The sequence below is a fragment of the Cervus elaphus genome, chromosome 9 (genome assembly GCF_910594005.1).
Source record: "Cervus elaphus chromosome 9, mCerEla1.1, whole genome shotgun sequence".
Taxonomy (NCBI): Eukaryota; Metazoa; Chordata; class Mammalia; order Artiodactyla; family Cervidae; genus Cervus; species Cervus elaphus.
In genome coordinates this window covers 58,942,731-58,966,977 of record NC_057823.1, presented here as the reverse complement: position 1 = coordinate 58,966,977, position 24,247 = coordinate 58,942,731, and the positions used below count along the sequence as shown (strand labels likewise).

Below are 24,247 nucleotides of genomic sequence, written 5' to 3'. Positions count from 1 at the left end.
GAGAAATTCTCCTTGTTTTGTGACAAATCAGAACCAGTCAGCACCCCCCTGTCCCTACAGCACTTCTTTTTTTTTTCCCCATTTTCTTTTTCATGATTTCACTTGAGCCAGAGATTTATTTCACAAGGCTGCAAAGAGGATGCAGAATGGGAAGGGGAAAGGACCACATCAACAGTGCTATATTCTTTTTTTGTAAGCGCCATAGAAACAGCCTGAGAATTTGGCCAGGAAGCCCCATGAATGCTTCAGGGGACATCAAGAGAACACTTCGCTTCTCAGAGTTAGCTTGGCAGGACCCTGTGGGGCCACATTCCATCTGTCGCTTTGTTACTCTTGCTTTTTGTCATTTTAAATGGCTCCATATAATCCTCTACTTACAGGTTCCTTGGCTTTTTCCCTTCACCCTTTTCCAGCTTATTTATTCCCTTGACTTCTAAAGGCCGAGTCCTTGTTGTTTATGATCTGGCTTCTAAATGCAGCAGTAAGCTGAGGGCTGGGGCACCTCCCTGAGAAAATGTATCTCCCAAAGCAGCCCCTGCCCCCTTCCCTGGGTTTTGTAACCCAAAGTAACACTCCATCTATCTCCACTACAGCGAGAACAAAAACAGCCAATGGAAAACGCTGCTCTGTAAAGGCTATTCAAGTGCTTCTGACCCACCATAAGTTTACCATCCAGAAAAACAGACCAGAGGGCTCTCCTGCAGAAATGGAATATGGGGGAATCAAGAAGCTTTGACATCAAAGTGAAGTCTGCTTGAAACTGTAGAGGCTGGTTCATCCCCCCCGCCTCCCGCCCCCTGCCCTTGAGGATTCAGACATGTAACTTCCAGAAGTTTCTCTGTGACACACCTCTGGGAAGGAGACAAAGTTAATTCAAAAGACGGAGAAATTTGAAACGGAGGCTCAAGGAGGAAGTGGGTGGGTCTCCAGGCCGGGCCTGGGCTCCCAGTCTCCATTCCTGTCACCATGACTCATCTCCCCGGACTTGCATTTAGTGACTAGGAAATGGCTTGAGATGAGGATTTTCCTTTTAAAGAGAAATTTTCTTTCACGTTGTATATTTATTAGAAGTCCCAACTTTCAAGTGTAATTTGTTTTGGAAGAGAGAAAAATAGTGAAAGAACCATCTTTCAATGCTAAGCTATTACCTACTTAATAACAGTTTTTTGGCAAGGAAATAACTATCTACTTAAGCAAACAATTTTGTAAGATGCAGCTCAATTTCAGAAACGTTAAAATATGAAAAAGTACGTCTCAAAACTGAGAGAGCATGTGGAGGAAGACGTGCTTTTTTTCTCTGTGTTTATCTTTCCTGCAATAAAAGTCCTGGTAGAAACTCTCTGGGCAGGATTCCTGGCCTGATGGGGACCAGGTTCTTGGAGGAGACCCAAGAAAGCCACAGAAACTTCTCCAACTCACAGAGAATCATGGTAGCAGGACAGACAGAAGGACCAGCAGGCTCCTGTCCTGAGCTGACCATCAACTTCCTCACGGCCTTTTCTCTGCTCCCTTGAGACTCAGCCCCTCTATCTGTACCAGTTGACAGGATGAATCATTGTTCCTCAAAATTTAGCATCGACCTACCTTTATACCGTTACTCATTTCACACTTAAGTCACCTTTTCTAAAAGCAAGACATAGCCTCCTTCCAACAAAGAATGTTCATGAAATGTCAGCTTTAATGTTTTGTTCTAAAAGAATCACATAACCATTAATGAAACAAACATGTACCCATTCACCAACTGCAGGCAACTTGTGAACCCCAAGATGCATGGTTACCAAACTTGGGGAACACTGAGTTCTGATGTGGCAGAACACTGAAGCCTTTGGAGGCATTAGAGACTTAAAATGGACAGTAGTCCACAAATTGGGAGTCAAGCTTGCTTCTCAGAACACATGCATGAACAATTCTGCTCACAGCTTTAAGGGGTTCACAGGCCCACCTACAGCCTTTCTGTGGCCTTCACCTCAAAGCTCCTACACTAACCCAGTGCCCTCAGCCCACAGATGTACACTTTGAGATCTACAAAGTGGGAGGAATTTGAAGAGATCAAAGCTAAGAACAGAGGGCCACCACCTTCCCCGTTACCCCATACAAAGGAGGCACCAGAGCCAACATCCTCGACTCGTACGTGGAAACAGGAGGGGAAGGCCCTAGAGACCAGGCCTCGGCAGCAATGCCCACCACCCTGCTTTAGCAGTGACCTGCTCTGTGCTGGTTATGGAGCCAGGTGTTTACACCTGCCATCTTCTTCCACCCCAGTGCTGGTGATCTTCTAGGCTGATGGTGCCTAGAAGTCAGTCCCTTTTCCAGCTGACACTCAGAGTTACGTGGAAGCTGACTTACCACCTTTTCAACAGCTTCTTGGGCTCTCAGATCCCTGCCCTGCAGCAATAGTCTGTTCCTGAGGCAATAGTCCATTCCTGATATTTTAACAAGCAATTCGAAAGCTGAACTTTGGCAGACATCCACACTTTCACTTCCAGAGGAAGAAGATGAGTTTGAACAAAACAAAGAAGACACGAGGCAGCATGCAGCAATGGGGTGTCCATCGGTGAATGGGCAGTAGGAAGCCCTGAGCTTCCTAACTCCTTAAGGTCTGGCTTCTGCCTTCAGTCTTCTGTCAGGTACTGGGGGGGGGGGGGGGGGGGGTGCAGGGGAGCATCGCTCAACCTCTCATTGGTCTCGTAATTAACTCAGCATGCATTAGGCAACCCAGCACATGTAAGGTGAAACAGTTGTCAGTGAAAGGAACAAAGGCGAAACTACAATTCTTTTAGCTCAGTGACCCGATGAAGCAAGTCAGCTGTCTCACATATATTTCTTTTGAACCTGTAGGGCCCATTATAATAAAAGTTAGACCCTCAAATGCTTCATCACCGACAATGTTGGAGACCATTGCCCTTCCTTCAAACTTACAGAACAACAAGTCAAGGCTTCCCTCTGAACCCCCAACCCTGGGCCCTATTCTTTCCTCAGCCCCTCTGCTGACTGCCTCCAAGAGTCAGGAAGGCCCTAGTAGGCCTAATAATAAAGCTTTGGGAGGACACTGGAGTCCACAGCCTGAATGAAGGAGGCCTTACTAATTTGTCTTCTTCCATTATGGCCGTGTGCAGATGAGGATGGCGTGTTTTAACACTACCCTCAAAGACACAGCAGCCCCTGGTTCACCGCTGGGAAACAGTCACACACTGTGCCTCTTGTCACACCTTAACTGTCCTCTTGCCCCTGCATTTCTAAGTCAAGTCTCAGGAGCCACTTTCCATGGGAATGACTCGCCTGGTCAATGGAAAGAACATGGATTGAGGGGACAGGAAATGCAGATCCTGCTCCTGACTCTGTGGAGTAACTGGGCAACCTGGGCAAGTCATTCAGTGCCTACCATCAGTCACATCACCTGTAAAACGGTCAGAAAGCCATCAGCCCTCGCTCATGGGATGATTATGAGGGACACAAGAAACTCATTTTTTTTATAACTGCTTTGATAAGCTTAAAGCCCCACAGAATAGTAACAGCAACAATATTCACTGAGGACATATGACTGATTTCTCCTCATCTCCTTCTCTGAACCCCATGAGATCCATGCCAGGGTAATTTCCATTTTTGCCACTGAGGAAATAAACTCAAGTTTTCAATGTAGCCAAAGGCACATAGCCAGTAAGTGGTAGAACCAGGTCTCCAACTCAAAGTTTCATACTCTAAAGCCAGAGTTTTTAAAATACTGTTTCTTATATATGAGGTTAGCTAACACTTACCAAATGTTTACTATGGGCCAGGCTTGGTTCTACAAATTTCCCAAGTATTAATTCATTTACTTCCGTAACTCTAGGCACAGATACATTATTGTTCCCATTTTACAGATGAGGGAACAAAGAGATGATATAACTTGATTAAGTTTGTACAGTTCACAAGTACCAAAGGCAGACATTTTGATCAGAGTTCTTATCCTCTCTCCCCATCTCATATGTGTGTGTGTGTGTGTGTGTGTGTGTGTGTGTGTATAAAAAGAGAGAGAGAATATATACATATATATAGAGAGAGATGGAAGTTACAAATTAGAAAACAAGTTCCAGTAACATCCTGTAAGTTCATCAAGGTTAAATATTTACTGAGCTCCTGGTACATATCAGCCCTAGGCACGGGGCTGGGGTTCCTGACATGTGTAAGCCACTGGTCACCACCCTCCAAGAGATGACAGCCATGTGTGTTGGGGACATATTTACAATGTATACAGTGCAGAAATGATACAGAGAAGGAAATGGTTAACTCATGAGGACTGGTAGGTAAGAAGCTTCTTGGAATAAGTGACACCTAAGCAGAGCTCTAACGCAGTTTTCTTAACAACGAACAAAACACATGGACTTCCCTGGTGGTCCTGGGGTTAAGATTCTGCATTTCCACTGCAGGGGCACGGGTTCAGTACCTGGTTGGGAAAGTTCCAGATGCCACGTGGTGCAGCCAAAAAAAAGAAACACATTTCTGAGCGAGAACAACATATATGAGTCACCAAAGTAAGAATGAATTTGGCATGGGAGCATGAAATCAATATTTCTCTACTTCTATTAAAACACATTTTCAATTTTCCAAAACTGACTGACCCCTTCTTTCATTCATCCAATAATAAATATTTATTAAACTCCCATGTCTAAGGACTGTTTAAATATAAAAATAGATGGAAGGAAAAAATAAAAGGAAACCAATAATTATGAGCACTTATTAGGTAACAGGTGTTGGGCGAGGCACTTTTTTAAGTCCGTACAGTCACTTGATGGGTAAATACATTATTCCACTTTTCTAGTTGATGAACAGACTCAAAATCGACAGTCACTGTGACAAAGCCAGAGGTTTTATCTAGACCTGCCCTGACCCTAATCCTGTACTTCTTTCAAGGGAATGCATAGCTACCTTGTCTTGTGTCTTTCCACTAGTAAGGATATTCACAAACCTCTCTGCAACCAAACATTGCCTGACAGCTAACCAGGAAAACAAATTTGCTCTGTCACCAAAGCAGAGAGTGAGGTCAAGTGGCTCCCAGAGGTCTCCAACCCCTGACCCTGACCTTATTATTACTGTTTAACCATCCCCCCAATTTACACCTTCCACGCCCCACTGGTTAAACTGCTGGTGGCAGAACCAAGGTGATCTGTGTCTCTGCCAATTCCTGCCTCAGATGCTGTCAAAAGCAGTGATCACTGTGGGATCAGTTCGGTGATTGTTTGCAGATTCCCAGTCCACTCCCTACCCTGTCAAGCTTGATCTCTTGAATGGACAGACTGTTCCCCACCAGAGCCCCTCCTGCCATCTCAGAACTCCTGGTTGCAATCCCTATCACTTGGTTTGCTGTATTTGGTTTGAATTGAGGACAGCATTTCTCCTGAACTCATCCTTGTGTGGGAACCCTGAAACCACAATAAAGTGGAACCAGCCACATGTCCTGGGATTCTTGCTGTGGTTAGCTAGTGAGACACATCCTCCCAGTCAAAACATTAAATTATTGTGGAGGACAAAGGTAATCCCAGGAAGGCTGGAGCAGAAGCGAGGGGAGAAGACTATCTCACTGGCAAAGGTAAAAAGCAGTATTGGGGCACTCTGTAAGCAGTCTCTCAGTTAGGTGTGATTTTCATGCATTTATTCACCCAGCCCTCAATAAACAGTTAAAGACTGGTCATGCCAGGCCCTGTGCTAGAGTGATCTGGGGAAGCAGTCATGACAGTCTCTGTCTTCACAGGGCTTATGGTGTCATGGGAGAAGCAGGCACGCTCCCAGGCAACTATAGCAGTAGAAGATCAAGAAGGTTAAGAGCCCAGGTGTGGGACTTCCCTGGTGGTCCAGTGGTTAAAAATCCGCCTGCCAGTGCAGGGGATGTGGGTTCAATATCCCTTGTCCAGAAGGATCCCACATGATGCACACACTAAGCCTGTGTGCCACAACTACTGAACTCACATATCACAACTTTACTGAAGCCCCCAAACCTAGAGGCCACGCTCTACACAAGAGAAGCCACCACAATGAGAAGCCCGCGTCCCACAACGAAGAGTAGCCCCCGCTCACCGCAACTAGAGAAAGCCTGTGCACAGCAACGAAGACCCAGTACAACCAAAAACAAATAGATAAAAAATTTTTTAAAAATTTTAAAAGGGCCCAGGATGCTTGCATGGGTTGAAATCTAAACTTCACCACTTATAAGCTGAATGACCCTTGACAAATTAACCTCTATGTCTCAGTTACCTTACTGATAAATTAAGGGTAAAAATGGCCCCTGTCTCATCAAATAGATGGGAAGATTCCTAGCCAACAATAGTCGACACATGTTTCTTGCTCGTGTCCTTCTAGCACTGTACAACAGCGTGGTGTGTGCCCTCCTAGGTATCTCAGATGCCAGGAGAATACAAAGGAACACCACTTCACCCAGACCACAAGCTCCCCAGAGGAGGTGATGCCTACAGTAAGCCTGAAAGATAAGCAGGGAATGAGTTATCCAGGAGATGAGAGAAGGAAAGAGTGCTCCAGGTATCAAGATGATCTAGGTAAAGGCAGAGGAGCACATGGTATATTGAAGGAACTTACAATATTCTGGTATGACTGACCAATAAAAAACAAGAATGTAGACCAAGAGAAGTAAGGGGACATGAAGTCAAAGGACAGTAACGCATGATATGAGAAACAAAAATGCATGGCCTTAGTGAGGTTTGCATATCACTGGAGGGTTCTCCAATAGCTAGACTATGATCTGCTCAACTGAGGAATAATAGTTCCATAACACAGCAAATATGAATGGCCCAGGCACAGGGAGTATACAGAAAAACTCAGCTCAAGTGTCAACTCCTAGGAGAAGACTTTCTTGACCACCCTAACTTCCATGAGAACCAAGGTATTCTTTATTCTTCCCCTTCTGGTACCCCCAAAGCATTAAGAAGGGTCAGGCTCAAAATGCGTTTGGGTATGCTTAGTCACTCAGTTGTGTCCAACTTTTTGCAACCCCATGGACTGTAGCCTGCCAAGCTCCTCTGTCCATGGGATTCTCCGGGCAAGAATACTATACTGGGCTGCCAGGCCCTCCTCCAGGGGATCCTTCCAACTCAGGGATCAAACCCATGTCTCCTGCATTGGCAGGTGGGTTCCTTACCACTAGCACCAGCTGGGAAGCCTTCTGGTATTCTCCCCCTCTGGTATCCTCATAGTATTGAGAAGGGTCTGGCACAGGGTAAGTGCTCATTAAATAGTGGTTGAATGAGTGAATGAAAAAACAAGTGAGAAAAACAGGCACAGCCTCTGCCCTCAGGAAGCTTACAAGCTGAGCACAGTCCCATGGGAGTTTAAGTTAAGGGAAGTTTGGTACAGGTCATCATAAGACTGCTCAGATGAGTCAAGGAATGAAAAAGAAAAAATGGAAAGTCAGTGAGCCAAGATGTGTTCAGAGCAAGTGACCGAGCTCAGATAGCAGCATTAGTTAATAAAGCACATGTGTGCCTGCCTGATGCATTACCCTTCCAGGCGCAGTGAGCCTTCGGGGACCTCGCAAAGCATACAAAAAGGTTGACAGCTTACAATCAATACCATGTTCACCGACGCAGGAAGTGACATTATCACGTCCGGGATATCACCCCCACATCCCGGCTCAAGCACTAAATATTCCCCATAACAAGGCTACGGGAAGTGACAGGAGCTATTACTTTTAACCCTTCTACATGGAAGCAAGAGGTGAGGCAAACCTTTCCCTGAATGTGCTTAAAGGAAGGCAAGCCAGTTCCCCCAAAGAAACTGCTCAGAGCTGAGCCCACGCTTAACACAGCAAGACAGGGATGGGGAAGATTGGCATTTTCATTTGCCTGGGTGTCCACAATATAGAAGGGGAGGTTCTGTGGGCAACTGAGAGGCACAACAATAAATTAGAAGGGTTGGCAGGATGTGTGAGGTGTGAATGCTAGACTCACTCGCATGCCCAAGTCACTCTAATAAAAAAACAACTTGACTGCCACTCACCACCCCCGACCCAGATGGCTTTCTTATTTCACCTTTTCTGACTGTGGCATAATTGAAAGTCATATTTCATCTAGGCCAGTGATTTCCAATGCCAAGTGCAGGTGGCTTATGAATAGTCAGCCCAAATTCATCAAAGAGAGCAGCAAACAATTGCATATTAAACAGCACCCCTTTCTCAGCAGGGGAAGGGGAAATGGGTCATGTCACATCCCAGCCCCCACACAGTTCTGCTGTCGGGTCCACTGCAGCCTGCTTCCTTAGCCTCTGGGGGGACTCCAACAGGAAGAAGGCTGGGGCTAGGACAACCAGGGTTGATTTCTTAGTTCCGAGGTGCATTTATTTCATGGCAGCCTCCATTTGCCAGCCCCTCATTTCCTCTCTGACAAGATGAAGGGTATGGCTCTTAGTTTTCATATTCTTTTTGAAAAGGCAGAAAGGTTAATTAGTTATATTTGAAATGGTTCTTAAAAAGAATCAGCTGAAATTCAAAGATGGTTATATTCATTGAAGATGCGACAAACATAGACGATTATGAAGTGTCCATCGTGGAACAAGAAAGCTCAATTCAAAAGCTAAAACTTTCCAAAGTACAGAAAGAATACCACTTCAGGAAGGGAACGTGGTTCAAAGCAGCTCTTCCCTTTGACCAGCACAGGAACAGTTAAGGAACTCCGCCGGTGTCAGATGATGTCCCGAGAGGGGCATTGCGGATGCTCCTGCAGGAGCAGTGATTACAGCTTTTCCCTCTTCTCCAGCATTAAACACATGATGGATTTTTCTTAACATCACACACATACACACAGCCTCAACGTCCCGCTAACAGACTCCCCCCTCTCTCGTAGCATCATCTCTGAATTTGTGATCCTTCCTTTAGGAATGGTGGATGCTTCCTGGCTGATTAAGGACACAGCCTGGAAACAAAGGCTGTAAATCTGCTTTATTGTATTTTATATCAGGACTGGAGATCCATTTACAAATGAAAACCCCACTGACCTGGTTGATAATAAACTTATATGACTCCACATAAGACTGTAACAACTCCTTTTTTCACCTGCTCATGATATTGCTTACTTTGAGTGGAATAAGTGTCCTGGTGATGAACAATAATTGAGCATTATTGGTTGTGGAGACATTTCAATTGACTGAGGCACTTTCACAACCAGAGGAGTGATGCCAACTGCCCGAGTCACTCCAAGACCAACACTGAAACCAGGTCTTTGGAATCTCTAAGATCGGCCTTATTTCATGGTTGTTTTCCATTTTTTCCATGTGTCTAAAACCAGTGGGTCAACTCAAACCTAGATCGAAAGTCTTGGTAAGATATTTAATTCCTACTCAAAGGAGCATTTCAGCATTTCTGCCGCAGTGCCAAAGACCGTTTCCCCAGGGGTGCTCAGAAGACTGCCTCATACCCAGGTTCCCGGGTGGCCAGGCTGGCACAGATTCGTATAGGTAGATCCACTGCATTTATTCACCACATTACATGTTACTTACCTACAAGAGTAAATGCTATCATGCGGCATAGCAGAATCACATTTTAAATCAATTATTTCCAAAAATTTTTTGAAGATTAAATGCTATCAGTTATTCACACCTGATCATGTGCTGCAGAATAAGCAATGTAGGTAATCAAGGCATGATTCCTGTCCTCAAGGAATACAGTCTAACAGAAAATGAAATTCCAACAGGTGACTTCAGTATAACATGACTAAGGTAATGGCAGAGACATGTGTGAGTGATTAGGGGTGTACAGAGTTAAAGAATATGATCTCCTGGAGATGAAATGAAGTTCAACCCTAGAGGAGGACAGGGCAGCCAGGGGACCAAAGACATAAGCAAAGGCACATGGCTGAGAAGCTCCACCGGTCTCTGAGAACTACTATCAGGTTGATTTTGCTGCAGACTCTGGCCCAGGACTGCCTGGAGTGCTTATGAGAGAACAAGGCCCAGACTGCAGAAGGCCACTTAGAGAACTTAGATGTCCTTAGCAGCCAATGGCGTACCACTGGAAGATGGATTTTAAGAAGAGAAGGGACATGGTTGGAATTTCCATTTCCAAAGATCCCTCTGGCAGCTGAGTAAATGGCATATCTGAAGTAGACAAGATTGAAGACAGGAAGCTGTTGCAGTGATCCAGGTAAGCAATGAGGAGGGCCTAAATTAGGGATGCGGAAAACACTGAAAAGGTGGGATCAACATAACGTAGAGACTGACTTGATGAGAACAAAGAGAGACGTTAAACATGCCCAGGTGGATAGCTAAGGTGATCAGCAATGGCATGACCAGAGTTAGAGACTAAAGGGATGCGAGAGAAGGGTTTAGGGGGAGGAAAAGAGAAAGCTGAAGAGTGTAATTTGGGACACAGTGAACTCAAGGAGCTACTAGGATAGCCAAGTGAAGGGAGAATCCCAGCAGACATCAAGATAAAAAGATCTGTGACCAAAATGTCATTGATAAGACGGAGAGGTAGTCACTAGTGTGTCCTGGCCTTTATGGAGAGGATGACATAGGGAGAAAGTAGAGAGACACTATGTTGGCTGAGAAGAGGGTCCTGGGGAGCAGTATGTTGAGGAATAGACAGAGGCGGGCAGCCAGCCAAGCAATAGAGAAGGAAGCAATGAAGTCATGAGAAAACTAGGGACAAAGGACATCATGGAGATAAGGGAGTAGAGCTCCCCCATTGAAATATGCACTTCCTATAAGTCTATGTTAAAAAAAAACAACAAACAACCTAATGTCCATCGACAGATGAATGTATAAAAAAGACGTGGTACTTTGTTACACGGAAATATCAAATGGAATATTACTCAGTCATAAAAGGGAACGAAATTGGGTCACTTGTAGAGATGCAGATGGACTTAGAGTCTGTCATACAGAGTGAAGTAAGTCAGAAAGAGGAAAACAAATATCATATATTAATACAGACATATGGAACCTAGAAAAATGGTATAGATGACCCTATTTCAGGGCAGGAAAAGAGACGCGGACATAGGGAACAGATTTATGGACACAGTGGGGAAAGGAAAGGGTGGGACAAATTGAGGAGTAGCACTAATGTATAACACTGCCATGTGTAAAATACATAGCTAGTGGGAACCTGCAGTATACACGGGGACCTCAGCTCCATGCTCTGTGATGACCTGGAGGGGTGGCATGGGGGTGGGGGGAAGGAGACTCACAGGGAGGGGATGTGTGTACATAAAGCTCACTCACTCTGTTGCACAGCAGAAAATGAACATAACATTTTAAAGCAACTGTACTCCAATTAAAAAAAAGAGAGAGAAATTCAGCAAAAAAGTGGGTAATGGATTTGAAGGCAATTCCCATATAATATCCAGAAAAATTAATGAACATAAGAAACATTCTCCACTAGTGATTATGAATGGCCACAAAATGGTTGCAAATAGAAGGGCTGACACTAACAAGCATTGGCAAAGCCTTGGCACAACTGGCACACTCACACACTGCTGGTGAGATTATCGATCCACCACTTTGAAAAGCGATTGTGAAACTATAAAACTCCTAGAGGAGAACATAGGCAAAACACTCTCCGACATAAATCACAGCAAGATCCTCTATGACCCACCTCCCAGAATATTGGAAATAAAAGCAAAACTAGACAAATGGGACCTAATGAAACTTAAAAGCTTTTGCACAACAAAGGAAACTATAAGTAAGGTGAAAAGACAGCCCTCAGATTGGGAGAAATAATAGCAAATGAAGAAACAGACAAAGGATTAATCTCAAAAATATACAAGCAACTCCTGAAGCTCAATTCCAGAAAAATAAATGACCCAATCAAAAAATGGGCCAGAGAACTAAACAGACATTTCTCCAAAGAAGACATACAGATGGCTAACAAACACATGAAAAGATGCTCCACATCACTCATTATCAGAGAAATGCAAATCAAAACCACAATGAGATACCATTACTCGCCAGTCAGGATGGCTGCTATCCAAAAGTCTACAAGCAATAAATGCTGGAGAGGGTGTGGAGAAAAGGGAACCCTCTTACACTGTTGGTGGGAATGCAAACTAGTACAGCCACTATGGAAAACAGTGTGGAGATTTCTTAAAAAACTGGAACTAGAACTGCCATATGACCCAGCAATCCCACTGCTGGGCATACACACTGAGGAAACCAGATCTGAAAGAGACACGTGCACCCCAATGTTCATCGCAGCACTGTTTATAATAGCCAGGACATGGAAGCAACCTAGATGCCCATCAGCAGATGAATGGATAAGGAAGCTGTGGTACATATACACCATGGAATATTACACAGCCATTAAAAAGAATTCATTTGAATCAGTCCTAATGAGATGGATGAAACTGGAGCCCCTTATACAGAGTGAAGTAAGCCAGAAAGATAAAGAACATTATAGCATACTAACACATATATATGGAATTTAGAAAGATGGTAACGATAACCCTATATGCAAAACAGAAAAAGAGACACAGAAATACAGAACAGACTTTTGAACTCTGTGGGAGAAGGTGAGGGTGGGATGTTTCAAAAGAATAGCATGTATACTATCTATGGTGAAACAGATCACCAGCCCAGGTGGGATGCATGAGACAAGTGCTCGGTCCTGGTGCACTGGGAAGACCCAGAGGAATCGGGTGGAGAGGGAGGTGGGAGGGGGGATCGGGATGGGGAATAAGTGTAAATCTATGGCTGATTCATATCAATGTATGACAAAACCCACTGAAATGTTGTGAAGTAATTAGCCTCCAACTAATAAAAAAAAAAAAAAGAAAAGAAAAGCGATTGTGGCACTATCTACTAACATTGGAGATATTCACACCCAGTGACCTAGCAACACATTCTAAGCATACACCCAGGTAACTTACGCACATGTACAGCAAGAGGCAGTTCATAGCAACACTATTTGTAAATGTTAAAATTAGATAAGAACCCAAATGACCCCCAATAGAACAGAACAGTATGTTCCTCTTGAAGTATGGAATTCTATCAAAAATAAGTGAACTACAACTTTAGCCAACAACATGGATGAATTTTACAAACAGTAGGTTAAGTAAAAGAAATCAAACAAAAAATATTTGCGGCCTGACTTCCGGAGCGAGGTGTGGGACGGCGTTCCTTCCTAAACACAGGCGGGGCTGGGAGCGCGAGGGCTGCGAGCTGCGGCAATTGCTAGGCGGAGACCGCTAGGTGAAGAAAGATCTGAGACAGGATCAGGACGGGCGGGTGACAGCAGAAAGGAACCTACCCCACGGCTGGAGCCAAACCAGATGCCTTCTTCCACTTCACCAGACCAAGGAAATGATGACCCAGAGGCCTGTGTTTTAAGGTTTTCAGACTTGGATTTGAAAGACAAGAGTCTTATCAATCCCAGTAGCAGTCTCAAAGCAGAGTTAGATGTCAGTACAAAGAAGAAATACTCATTTGCAAAGAAAAAGGCATTTGCCGTTTTCGTTAAAACTAAAGAAGTTCCAGCACCTCCTTGTGGATGTAAAGAAAAATGGTGGAAATGCTGTCAGCAACGATTTACAGACCCGACCGGCATCCACAGACATGTGGCGACGCAGCATGCTGACGAGATCCGCCGTGAGACTGCTGCTGTTCTGAAGCAGCTGGCTGCGACATCGAGCCCCTCCACGGGTCCCGAGTCCGCAGACAGCGGGAACCCTTTCAGAGATGCCCTCACCTGTAACCAAGAACTGTCTGCCTGGCTGCCGGATACAAGCTGCTTCAGCCCCGATGAGCTGATAAGTGGCCAGGGCGACGATGAAGGGGAGGTGCTACTTTATTACTGCTACTGTGACCTGAAGGATCCCGACTGGGTCTGTGCCTGGCAGACAGCTCTGTGTCAGCACCTGCATCTCACGGGCAAGGTTCGAATTGCTACGGAAGGAATCAACGGGACTGTTGGTGGGAGCAGACTGGCCACCAGACTCTATGTCAGCGCCATGCTTTCCTGCCCACTGTTTAAGGATTACCTCTGTAAGGATGATTTTAAGACCAGCAAAGGAGGAGCTTGCTGTTTTCCAGAATTGCGTGTTGGTGTGTTTGAAGAAATTGTGCCCATGGGGATCAGTCCCAATAAGGTCTCCTATAAGAAGCCTGGAATCCATTTATCCCCAGGTGAATTTCATAAAGAAGTAGAAAAGTTTCTGTCTCAGGCAAATCAAGAGGAAAGTGATACTATCCTACTGGACTGCAGAAACTTCTATGAAAGCAAAATAGGACGATTCCAAGGCTGCTTAGCCCCAGACATCAGGAAATTCAGTTATTTCCCTAGCTACAGTGATGAAAATCTAGAACTTTTCAAAGAGAAGAGGGTGCTAATGTATTGCACTGGGGGCATCCGTTGTGAGCGGGGTTCAGCCTACCTGAAAACCAAGGGAGTGTGCAAGGAAGTGTTCCAGCTCAAGGGTGGCATCCACAAGTACTTGGAGGAGTTTCCTGATGGTTTTTACAAAGGGAAGTTGTTTGTTTTCGATGAGTGTTTTGCCTTATCTTTCAACAATGACGTAGTGTCAGCATGTTCCTACTGTGGGGTCCCCTGGGACCACTATAAGCTCTGCTCCACGCCCCAGTGCCGCCAGCTCGTCCTGACCTGCCCTGCCTGCCAAGAACGAGGACGCACAGCCTGCTGTGTCCCGTGTCAAGACAAGGGGAGCAGACAGGCTGCAAGCCCAGCCCAGAGCAACTTCAAGGAGGAATGCCAGTGTACCGCCCGACGGCCACGGGTACCGAGGGAGCGCTCACAGCGGGGGCCTCTCGCAGCAGGAGCCTCTGCCCTCCCGCCCGGGGCCCAGGCTGGACGTTGACGGGAGCAGCCCCCTCAGCATCCCCCAGGCCCTCACACAGCTAGGTCTGGAGGATGTCAGGGCTGCGCTAACAGGAACAGGGAAGGTCAGGGCCGCCAGAGCCACTGTGGTCAGCTGGCCACCATGTTGGCCCCTGTCCTCCACAGGAGAAGGGAAGAGGAATTTGGGTGCTGACCTCTTACCAGAAACATTCTGGCTCAGCGGTGCTAGACCACAGAAAAAGGTGAGCTTTGTGGGATCCTAAAGTTCCTAAGGGAGAGCCTTGAGCCTGGTGACCTGACCTGCCCCTTCTGCACCATGCAGCAGGACTGGCTGGTCATTGTTCTTAGCAGCAAATCTGTCTGTCCTGATGGCAGAAATGAAAGCCGGGCGGCCCGAGAAGCAGACTTCTCAGAACCGGGCCTCTTAGGTCAATCCACCATCCACCCCTGCCCTTCTTTTCCCTGCCAGCCTCAGCACTGCACCAGGGTCTGCCAGCTACAGCATGTGGCCCACCTCTTTCTGTAAGTAAAGTTTTACTGGACTAGCCACAGCCATTCACTTACATATGATCTTTGACAGAATTAAGCATTTACAAGAAAGACATTATGGCCTGCAAAGCCTACAGTATTTACAGGTGTACCTCGGAGATATAGATTCAGTTCCAAACTACCACATCAAAATGAGTTACACAAACTTTTTAGTTTCTCAGTGTATATAAAAGGTATGCTTACATTATGCTGTAGACTATTAAGTGTACAATAGCATTGTATCTAAAGAAACAATGTGTATCACCTAATTAGAATTTTTTATTGCTAAAAAATGCTATCATCTGACAATGTGGGGTTGTCACAAACCTTTAATTTGTAAAAACTGAAATATCTGTGAAGCACAGTAAAGCAAGGTATGCCTGAACTATCAGTCCCTTTACAGGAAAAAAAAAAGAAAAAAACCTTGCCACCTCTAGTCTAGATGAACAGCTCATCTGGTGAAGGAGAGTCCTAAAGATGTGGCCATCTTCATTTTTTATGGGTTTGTTTTCTGAGAGATTTCCCTGTAATAGTTTCTGCTTCCCTCAACACCCACACTACTAGCTCTTCAGCGTCTTTGAGAGAACCACTTTATGAGCTCAACGACACGGACATCTGGGCTGTAGTTTTTAGGTTACACCTCAGAACAAAGACAGCCTGCATGAGGCTGCTGGGCACTGCTGCGGCAGCTTCCCAGCCTCTGGCCCACACGTCCCAAGAAACACATGCACAGCCACCCACAGACCAACAGATTTAATGTTATATTGCAGTTTCCAGTGATGCAGAATACAGCTGCAACTGTGTTTCAAGGAGAAGCCGAGCAGGGCTGGCCGTGCCTGCCGCACGGAGCCAGCCCTGGGCCCGTCTGCAGCCTCCGTAGACGCCCCTCCGTGGAGGGGAGGCCCTGGCTCCGTCTCTGGTTGCCCTGTCCTGTCCACATCGTTACAGTTACAGTCCGTGTGCGAGACTTTTTCATCAAAAGCCTCTGCTCCATGCTCCGCAGCTTAAGTCTGTGTTCGTCTGCTCTTTGGCCTCTCCTTTGTCGTAAGATTTGCCGAATCACTCATAAAAAGAACTCCCCAAGCAACAGAAATACTAGTTTAACTGGCACTGTGGCATAGTAAAAGGCACAAGGGCAGTGTGGCTTAGCCTTTTTGCTGGATCCCAGGAGGCACGTGATGTTAAAGAGGGATCTGGCGGAGATGCCAAAATTACATTTTCAGAATTCACCCTCCTGGGTGGTTTGGCCAGGTTTCCTAATTCTTCAATATCTAGATTTTCTTCACCATTGCCCTTTAGAGGTTTCATTTACAGGCGAGATCAGTGGTGACTTGTCTAGTAAGTGATGTGACAGGGTGGCTGAACGCTGTAAGCATAAGCCATGATGGACTGGAAATTCATCTCGATAATGATTTACCTCACATAAGGCATTGGCCCACTACTGACTGCAATTATGAGTGCTCTCAAGTATTTGGCCAGAGGTTCTCACATCCACTGTGAGGTTGGCATTCAGTAAGGAAACAATTCTTTCTGACTCCACTGTTGTAAATAAATCCCAGATGTTGATAAAGAACATCCAGGGAAATGCTTGTTGCCTGGAATTGGTTTTTGTTTTTTTAAAAAAGGATGATTTTAAAATTTGAATTTTCATTACTGGCTTTTTCTGTCATTTCCTGGTAACCAGCAAAAGGATCGTTCTTTGATTGCTGGCAGAGCTCTGTGGGCTTGTCTTTCTTGAGGTGAAAACAAAACAAAACAAAACAAAAAACTGTTTTTGACCCAGAAATCAATTTAGCAACTTTAATCTTGAGGTTCTTAAAATTTAAAGGAGAATTAATAAAGAATGATGACCTGTTTGTTAAAGAAAAAATATATATATATATTTGCTTCATGAATACAATTATATACAATTCAAAAGCAATTTTATAGATTCACAAACAGGCAAAACTGAACTATAATGTTTATGATTCATACGTAGGTAGTAAAACCATAAAAAAAAAACAAGGAAATGGTTATTATAGAATTAAGGACAATAGTTATCTTTGGGCAAAAGGTGTGACTAGGAAGAAGCATTCAGAGGACTTTTGCAAAGCTGTATGTATGCGCTCAGTCATTCAGTCGTGTCAGACTCTTTGCAACGCCATGTACTGCAACCCACCAGGCTCCTCTGTCCATGGAATTTTCCAGGCAAAGATACCAGAGTGGCTTGCCATTTCCTCCTCCAGGGGATCTTCCCAACCCAGGGACTGAACCTGTGTCTCCTGCAGTTCCTACGTTAACAGGTGGATTCTTTACCACTGAGTCACCTGGGAGGCCCCTCTGAAAAACTGACACGAAATTAATTCACCATTCTGAAGAATTTCCCTTTATAAGAATTCACTAAGTTTTCCATTTGTGCTTTTCAATTTTCTGTGTATTATATTTCACAAAGATTTTTTTTAAAGCTAAGAGAAGTACTCAAACTCTTTGACTATATGACAGTGTTACATGTTGGGGAAAACAATCCTGACTACATGCTAAGAGCCCTACAGGGCATCATATTGAATCACAACCCAGGACACCACGCTTATAATGATGACCGTTAGTTATCAAGAAAATACCAAGTTCACTCTGTATGTGCTGCTGGACAAGGCAAGGAAGCATGAAATACATAAAAAACGAAGGCAAGTTACAGAGGTTGCAGCAGCTATAGCTGACAGAACACCAGTGTTCAGCCTAGGAGTTGAGTGTAAGTTCACATTCTCTCTCTTCCTTCCAGGACTATTCCTCATCCTTCTCTCTTCAGTGATCTTTTTCTTAACTCTCCTGAGAAAGAACAGCCACTGTTACTGTCCAGCTTCTAGTGGGGAATAAGCATACCATCAAGAAACTGGGTGGAAACATCACCTTCTCAAGATATCTGGGTGCATTACTGGACTATTTCCATCCAATATTTCCATTTGCCTCATTAAATAGCAAAATGAACTAAACAGAGCATTATTAATGCAGCCAACATTTGTTTTCACTACTCAGAATTCTGCCCTCTTTCTTACAAAAAACCCCTAGATGTCTCTTAGGATAGGGCCTCGCTGGTGGCTCAGGGGTAAAGAATCTGCCTGCCAATGCAGGAAGCGCAGGAGACGTGGATTCAATCCCTGGGTCAAGAAGATTCCCTCCCTGGAGGAGGAAACGGCAACCCATGCCAGTATTCTTATCTGGAGAATCCCATGGACAGAGGAGCCTGGAGGGCTACAGTCCATGGGGTCGCAGAGTCGGATACAACTGAGCGCAATCTTAGAGCAGACCACTCGCTCCCAGCACCTGGCCACATACCGTGAATGAAGCTGACCTCACTCTTAGCCCCAAGGATGGAGCATGATATCCGGGCCAAGCCAGTGAGCCTTGGCCACTATTCGTAACAGATGACCTAAGTCAGGCCAATCAGGGCTAGCAAGGGTGAATTCTTGGACTTTGTTTGAACAATGAGAGAACTGAACATGTTCTTCCTTAATGAATATGAACAGAAAGGGGTTAGAAACAGGAACAGCTACAGCCATCTCGCCACCATATAAGCCTAAGAATAGTAAAATCCAATAGAATAGGAGTCAGTCAACTCTCCCTATAAAGGGCCAGATAGAAATATTTTAGGTTTTGCAAGCTATACTGTGTTGTAACTGCTCAACTGTGCCTTTGCAGCATGAAAACATAAATAAATGAGGGTGGCTGTGTTCCAGTAAAGCTTTATTTACAAGAATGAGTGGAGGTGGAATTTGGCCTGTAGGCCAGAGTTCTCCAACCCCTGTTTTAATGCACAGGTTCTAAAAACTAGAAATATCACATAGACGTGAATCCTGGCTCTCTTATATGCATAGTCCTGAACAAGTGACTTCATCTCACCATACCTCACTTGCCTCATCTGTAAATGGAAATACCTACCTCCTAACAGTCACTGCAGCCATGAAATTAAAAGAGGCTTGCTCCTTGGAAGAAAAGCTACGACAAACCTACACCGTGTATTAAAAAGCAGATATCACTTTGCTAACAAAGGTCCATATAGTCAAAGCTCTGGTTTTTCCAGTGGCCATGTACAGATGTGAGAGTTGGACTATAAAGAAGTAGAAGTCTGAGCACTAGAGAATTGATGCTTTTGAACTGTGGTGATGGAGAAGACTCTTGAGAGCCCCTTAGACAGCAAGGAGATCAAACCAGTCAATCCTAAAGGAAATCAACCCTGAATATCCATGGGAAGGACTAACGTGGAAGCTGAAGCTCCAATACCTTGGTCACTGGATGCAATCAGCCAATTCATTGGAAAAGACCCTGATGCTGGGAAAGATCAAAGGCAGGAGGAGAAGGGGGCAACAGAGGATGAGACTGTTGGATGGCATCATCGACTCAATGGACAGGAGTTTGAGCAAACTCTGGGAGATGGTGAAGGACGGGGAAGCCTGGCATGCTGAAGTCCATGGGGTCACAAAGAATCAGACATGACTGAGCAATGGAACAACGACAACAACCTCGTAGACTCAAGAGGATTAAATGAATTAGTGTCAAGTGCTTAAAACAGTGCCTGCACACTGGAGTGCTGTGTGTACTCCCTGCTATGACTTTCATCATCATAATCTCTATCAAAGCTGCCAAGAAAAAGAAACCCAGGCTTGTATCATTGGAGCCCAAGATCAAAATGGGCCCATGGTGTTAGCCCAGGCTATTCAGTTGCATGAGGTAATAAATTCCATTTTTGCTTAAAACAGTTTGAGCTGGTTTTTCACCTTATAACTGAAATTACTCCAACTGAATAAATGTATGAAACCCGGATAGAAATGACAACAACGTGACAACTGTGTTGCAACTTTGCATCACAGACATCACCAATCGAACACAGCATTTTCTCTCACTAAGCTCCGACAGGGCCTTAGACATGGATGGGAACTGAATTACATCCCATCCCCTTCGTATGGTGAAGCCCAGTGTAATGGTACTTGGAGATGGGGCCTTTGGGAGACCATTAGGATTAGTTGAGGTCAGGAGTGTGGAGTCCTTAGGATGGAATTAGCATCTTTTTAAGAAGAAATATTACGGGGCTTTCTTCCTCTCTTCCCCTCCACCTGCTCACACTAAAGAAAGGACATGTGACAGCAGTGAGATGACAGCCATCTACAAGCCTAAGAGAGGGTTCTCCCGAGTCTCTGACCCCGCTGGCACCTCAGACTGCCAGTCCCCAGAAGAAAGAGAAGCAAGCTCCCATTGTTTAAGCCACCCAATCTATGGTGTTTTGTTACGGCAGCCCCGGTTGATTAAGACAGACATGTTTTCCCCTCAAAACAAGACCTAAACAGTCTCTCTCAATCAATCAAAGTCAGTACGTGAAATGAAACCTCTTTATCCCTGCTTTAGGTCATGAATTCTAGGGGCTGATCCAGAGTAATATTAATGAGCTTTGTAAATGGTCTCTTTAGCATATGCTTGTGAGAGAGCAAGAAATTTGCACAAAGTGCTATATTCATTTTGAGATGTGTAATCTCCATCTCTAACTTCTCATTTATGAGTCTTTATTCCATTTCAAACCCATATACTTTAAGCTACCTGCAAAAAAAAAAAAAAAAAAACGTGAAATCATCTTATATTTCTTTCTCTTTTCACCAGATACCTTTTCTCTTAGAACATTCAATAAATGCTGTTTGCATGAATGAGGTCAGCAAAGGCTTGTAAAGAACAAGTTTCTCCTCTTACCTAGGAAGTGATAAAATTAATAGACTTGAAAATGTAGAGTGTCACTGATAAATGTAATGTCCTTAATCTACAGTAAAAAAAACAATCACATAATTGATTTGTTTTATAGTCATAGCAAGAGGGGATCTTGAATTTAAAATGCAAATGAGCCAAGAACCTGGATATTTTTCTTTTTAATTAGCTATTGCTAGCAATATTTCATACTTCCCAAATCCTTAGCTCACAAGGTGGGAATACCACTACCACCTCCCTGAAAACCTATTCAGACACACTTCGTCGTCTCAAATCAATAGAGATACCGTATGTTCATTAAGAAAAGGATTCCTGGTAATGCTACAGCTATTTATGAACTGTGTAGAGCAAAGGTCCTCAAACATAAATCCACATCAAAATCACCCTGAGAGCTCACGAAAACCCACACTGCAGACGTTCCAATTCAGTAGGTCTCGGGTGGGGCCTGGGAATCTGGATTTTTAACTAGTTCCCAAATGATGTGATGCTTAGCTACAAGTGATACATTTGTGTTAGTTTTCTACAGCAGGCAATAAATTACCACAAACTTAGGACCTTTGAAAAACACAAGTATATTTTCTCACTGTTTCTCTAGGTCAGGAGTCTAGCCATGAGTTAGCTGGGCTTTCTGCTCAGAGCCTCCAAGGTGCCAGAGCTGGGGTATCTGTCCATCATTACAAGGGTGTTGGCAGAACTCATTTCCTTGCACCTGTGGAAGTCATGGAAGCTGTCTCGTCAACGCCAGCAGGAGGGTTTCTCTCACACTCTGAATCTCTTCTGTCCTCAGGAAGACATGGTCCCTTTTAAGGACTCACCTGATTAGGTCAGGCCCACCCAGGTTCATCTCTCTTTGGATGAACTCAAAGTCAACTGATGAGTAACCCCATCTCAGGAGTGCTATCCCATCTATTCACAGGTTCCACCCACACTTGAAATGAGAAGATTATACCAGGGGGAAGGTAAGCAGTATACACTAAGAACTCCAGAATCACAGAGGCCATCCCAGAATTCTGCCTACCCCAACCTCTATCACAGTACCTAACCTCACAATACTGAATTATAAATTTGCCTATCTGTTCCCTTATTGAAAAGTACCATTTTATATCAATATCTTCAACACCAAACACTGAGTGCCAAAAGGTAGTTCCATAAACACCAGATAGCCAAACTAACTGATGAATTCTATACCATTACCTCCTAGTGAAGACCTTTTCTTCCTTACTTGTTTCAAGTTTAACTTGAAAGCTTCTAGAAAAAGTAAATGACATATGTGATTATGTGTAATACAATTGGACAAAAGAACTGAGGAAGGAAGCAATAATAATCCTAAGCAAAATTCTAATGACGTGTGCACAATTCTGGCTTCAGAGGGTAACACACTTCACATAACAGATATTTAAACATTAACTAGGTTTCAGTGGAGATCGCTGAAAGATTTGACACATATGCTTTGAAGCTTCATCTTGTGCTTGACCATAGTACTTCAGTTTATAACTGTTATCATGCAAACAACCTAAATGTCCCTCAACAGATGAATGGATAAAGAGGATATGGTACATATATACATATATATGTATACATATATATATACATATATACATATACATAAATTCAGTTATATGTACTGTATATATGTATATACACTTAATATATGTATTATGAATATATGTATTCATCCATAAAAAAGAATGCATTTGCAGTGACATGGATGCAATTAGAGATTATCATACTAAGTGAAGTAACTCAGAAAGAGAAAGAAAAATACCACATGATATCACTTACATGTGGAATCTAAAATCTGACACAAATGAACTTATCTATGAAACAGAGAATCACAGATGCAGAGGAGAGACTGCCAGTTGCCAAGAGGAAGGGGAGGTGGGAAAGGGATGGATTGGGATTTGGGGATTACCAGATGGAAACTGGCATTTATAGAATGGATAAACAACAAGGTTGTACTGTATGGCATGGGAACTATATTCACTATACTGTGATACACCATAATGGAAAGTATGAAAAGGAATATATATGTGTGTGTGTATAACTGAGTCACTTTTCTGTACAGCAATAATTAATACAACACTGTAAATCAACCATACTTCCATTTAAAAAGTAAAATATAACTGTCATTACTATTTATATTGATCATTTGAGCACTGACTATATGCCAGGCATCTTGCTAGATGGTTTGAAAGCAAACATTCTCCTAGAACGTCCCATGAGGGGTACAGATTATCTCTCTTTTTCACTACTTTACCCGTGTCAACCCATTGTCTGGCCACTTGTGGGCTCTCAGTCAAACGGCTGTCAAGTGAGTGACCAAAAACCCTTGGAAGAAGTTATTATGCCCATTTCAAAGGTGAGGAAACATGCTGAGAAATTAGATATCTTGCCTAAAGACACACAGAGACAGGATTCAAACCCAACTGCTTCACTCCAAAGTCCACACATGTCAATACTCATCTGTAACACTTCACTTCTCATCTATGGAATTCCCATATCACAGTAAATTTTGGCAGCTTAAAAACTGGACTTAAATTGGCCTAAGTCTCTACAGTAAAGAATCTGCCTGCAATGCAGGGGATCCAGGTTTGATCCCTGCGTTGGGAAGATCCCTTGGAGAAGGGTATGGTAACCCACTTCAATGTTCTTGCCTGGAGAATTCCACGGACAAAGGAGACTGGTGGGCTACAGTCCACAGGGTCGCAAAGAGTCAGAGGTGACCGAGCAACTATCACTTTCACTTTCCACTTAAAGCAAAGTTTTTTGTGTGTACAAGTCCCGGTTCTTACAGGGATCTGCCTGTCAAGCAAGCCTGTTTTAAGGGAGGAAGATGAGAAAGAGAATCACTGGTTGTAACCAAGGCCTACACTCCTGTAAGTTTATACCGTACACTCTTTCTTAGGTAATGTAAGGAAGAGCACTGACAAATTCATTTAGGATTTAATCTGCATGTCTTCCCTAGATGCTAATGGTTTTTGAAGTCCTCACCATCCTTGAAAGACCTTGACCTTTGCTTGACTAAACCCCAAGTGGACATTTCAAATCCTTCCCATGAAACAGAAAATTAACCCACAAAACATTGTGTGGGAAAGACACAAGGGCTTTAAGAGTTAGTGCCATCTGGGAAATTGGATGCTCAAAAAATATTGGGATATAGAAGCAGAACTAGACTGGCAGGAAGGGTAAACATGATGGTGTGTGCATGTGTGCTAAGTCGCTTCAGTCATG

General features: G+C 44.0%; 1 protein-coding gene across 1 annotated transcript; it reads left to right on the top strand.

Moving 5' to 3' along the window:
• Nucleotides 1–13,060: 13,060 nt before the first annotated feature.
• On the top strand, nucleotides 13,061–17,162 carry LOC122700344 (thiosulfate sulfurtransferase/rhodanese-like domain-containing protein 2). Its single transcript, XM_043913167.1, has one exon. The coding sequence runs from the start codon at nucleotides 13,242–13,244 to the stop codon at nucleotides 14,781–14,783; it is 1,542 nt and encodes a 513-aa protein (XP_043769102.1). The 5' UTR covers nucleotides 13,061–13,241; the 3' UTR covers nucleotides 14,784–17,162.
• The last annotated feature ends 7,085 nt before the right edge of the window (nucleotides 17,163–24,247 follow it).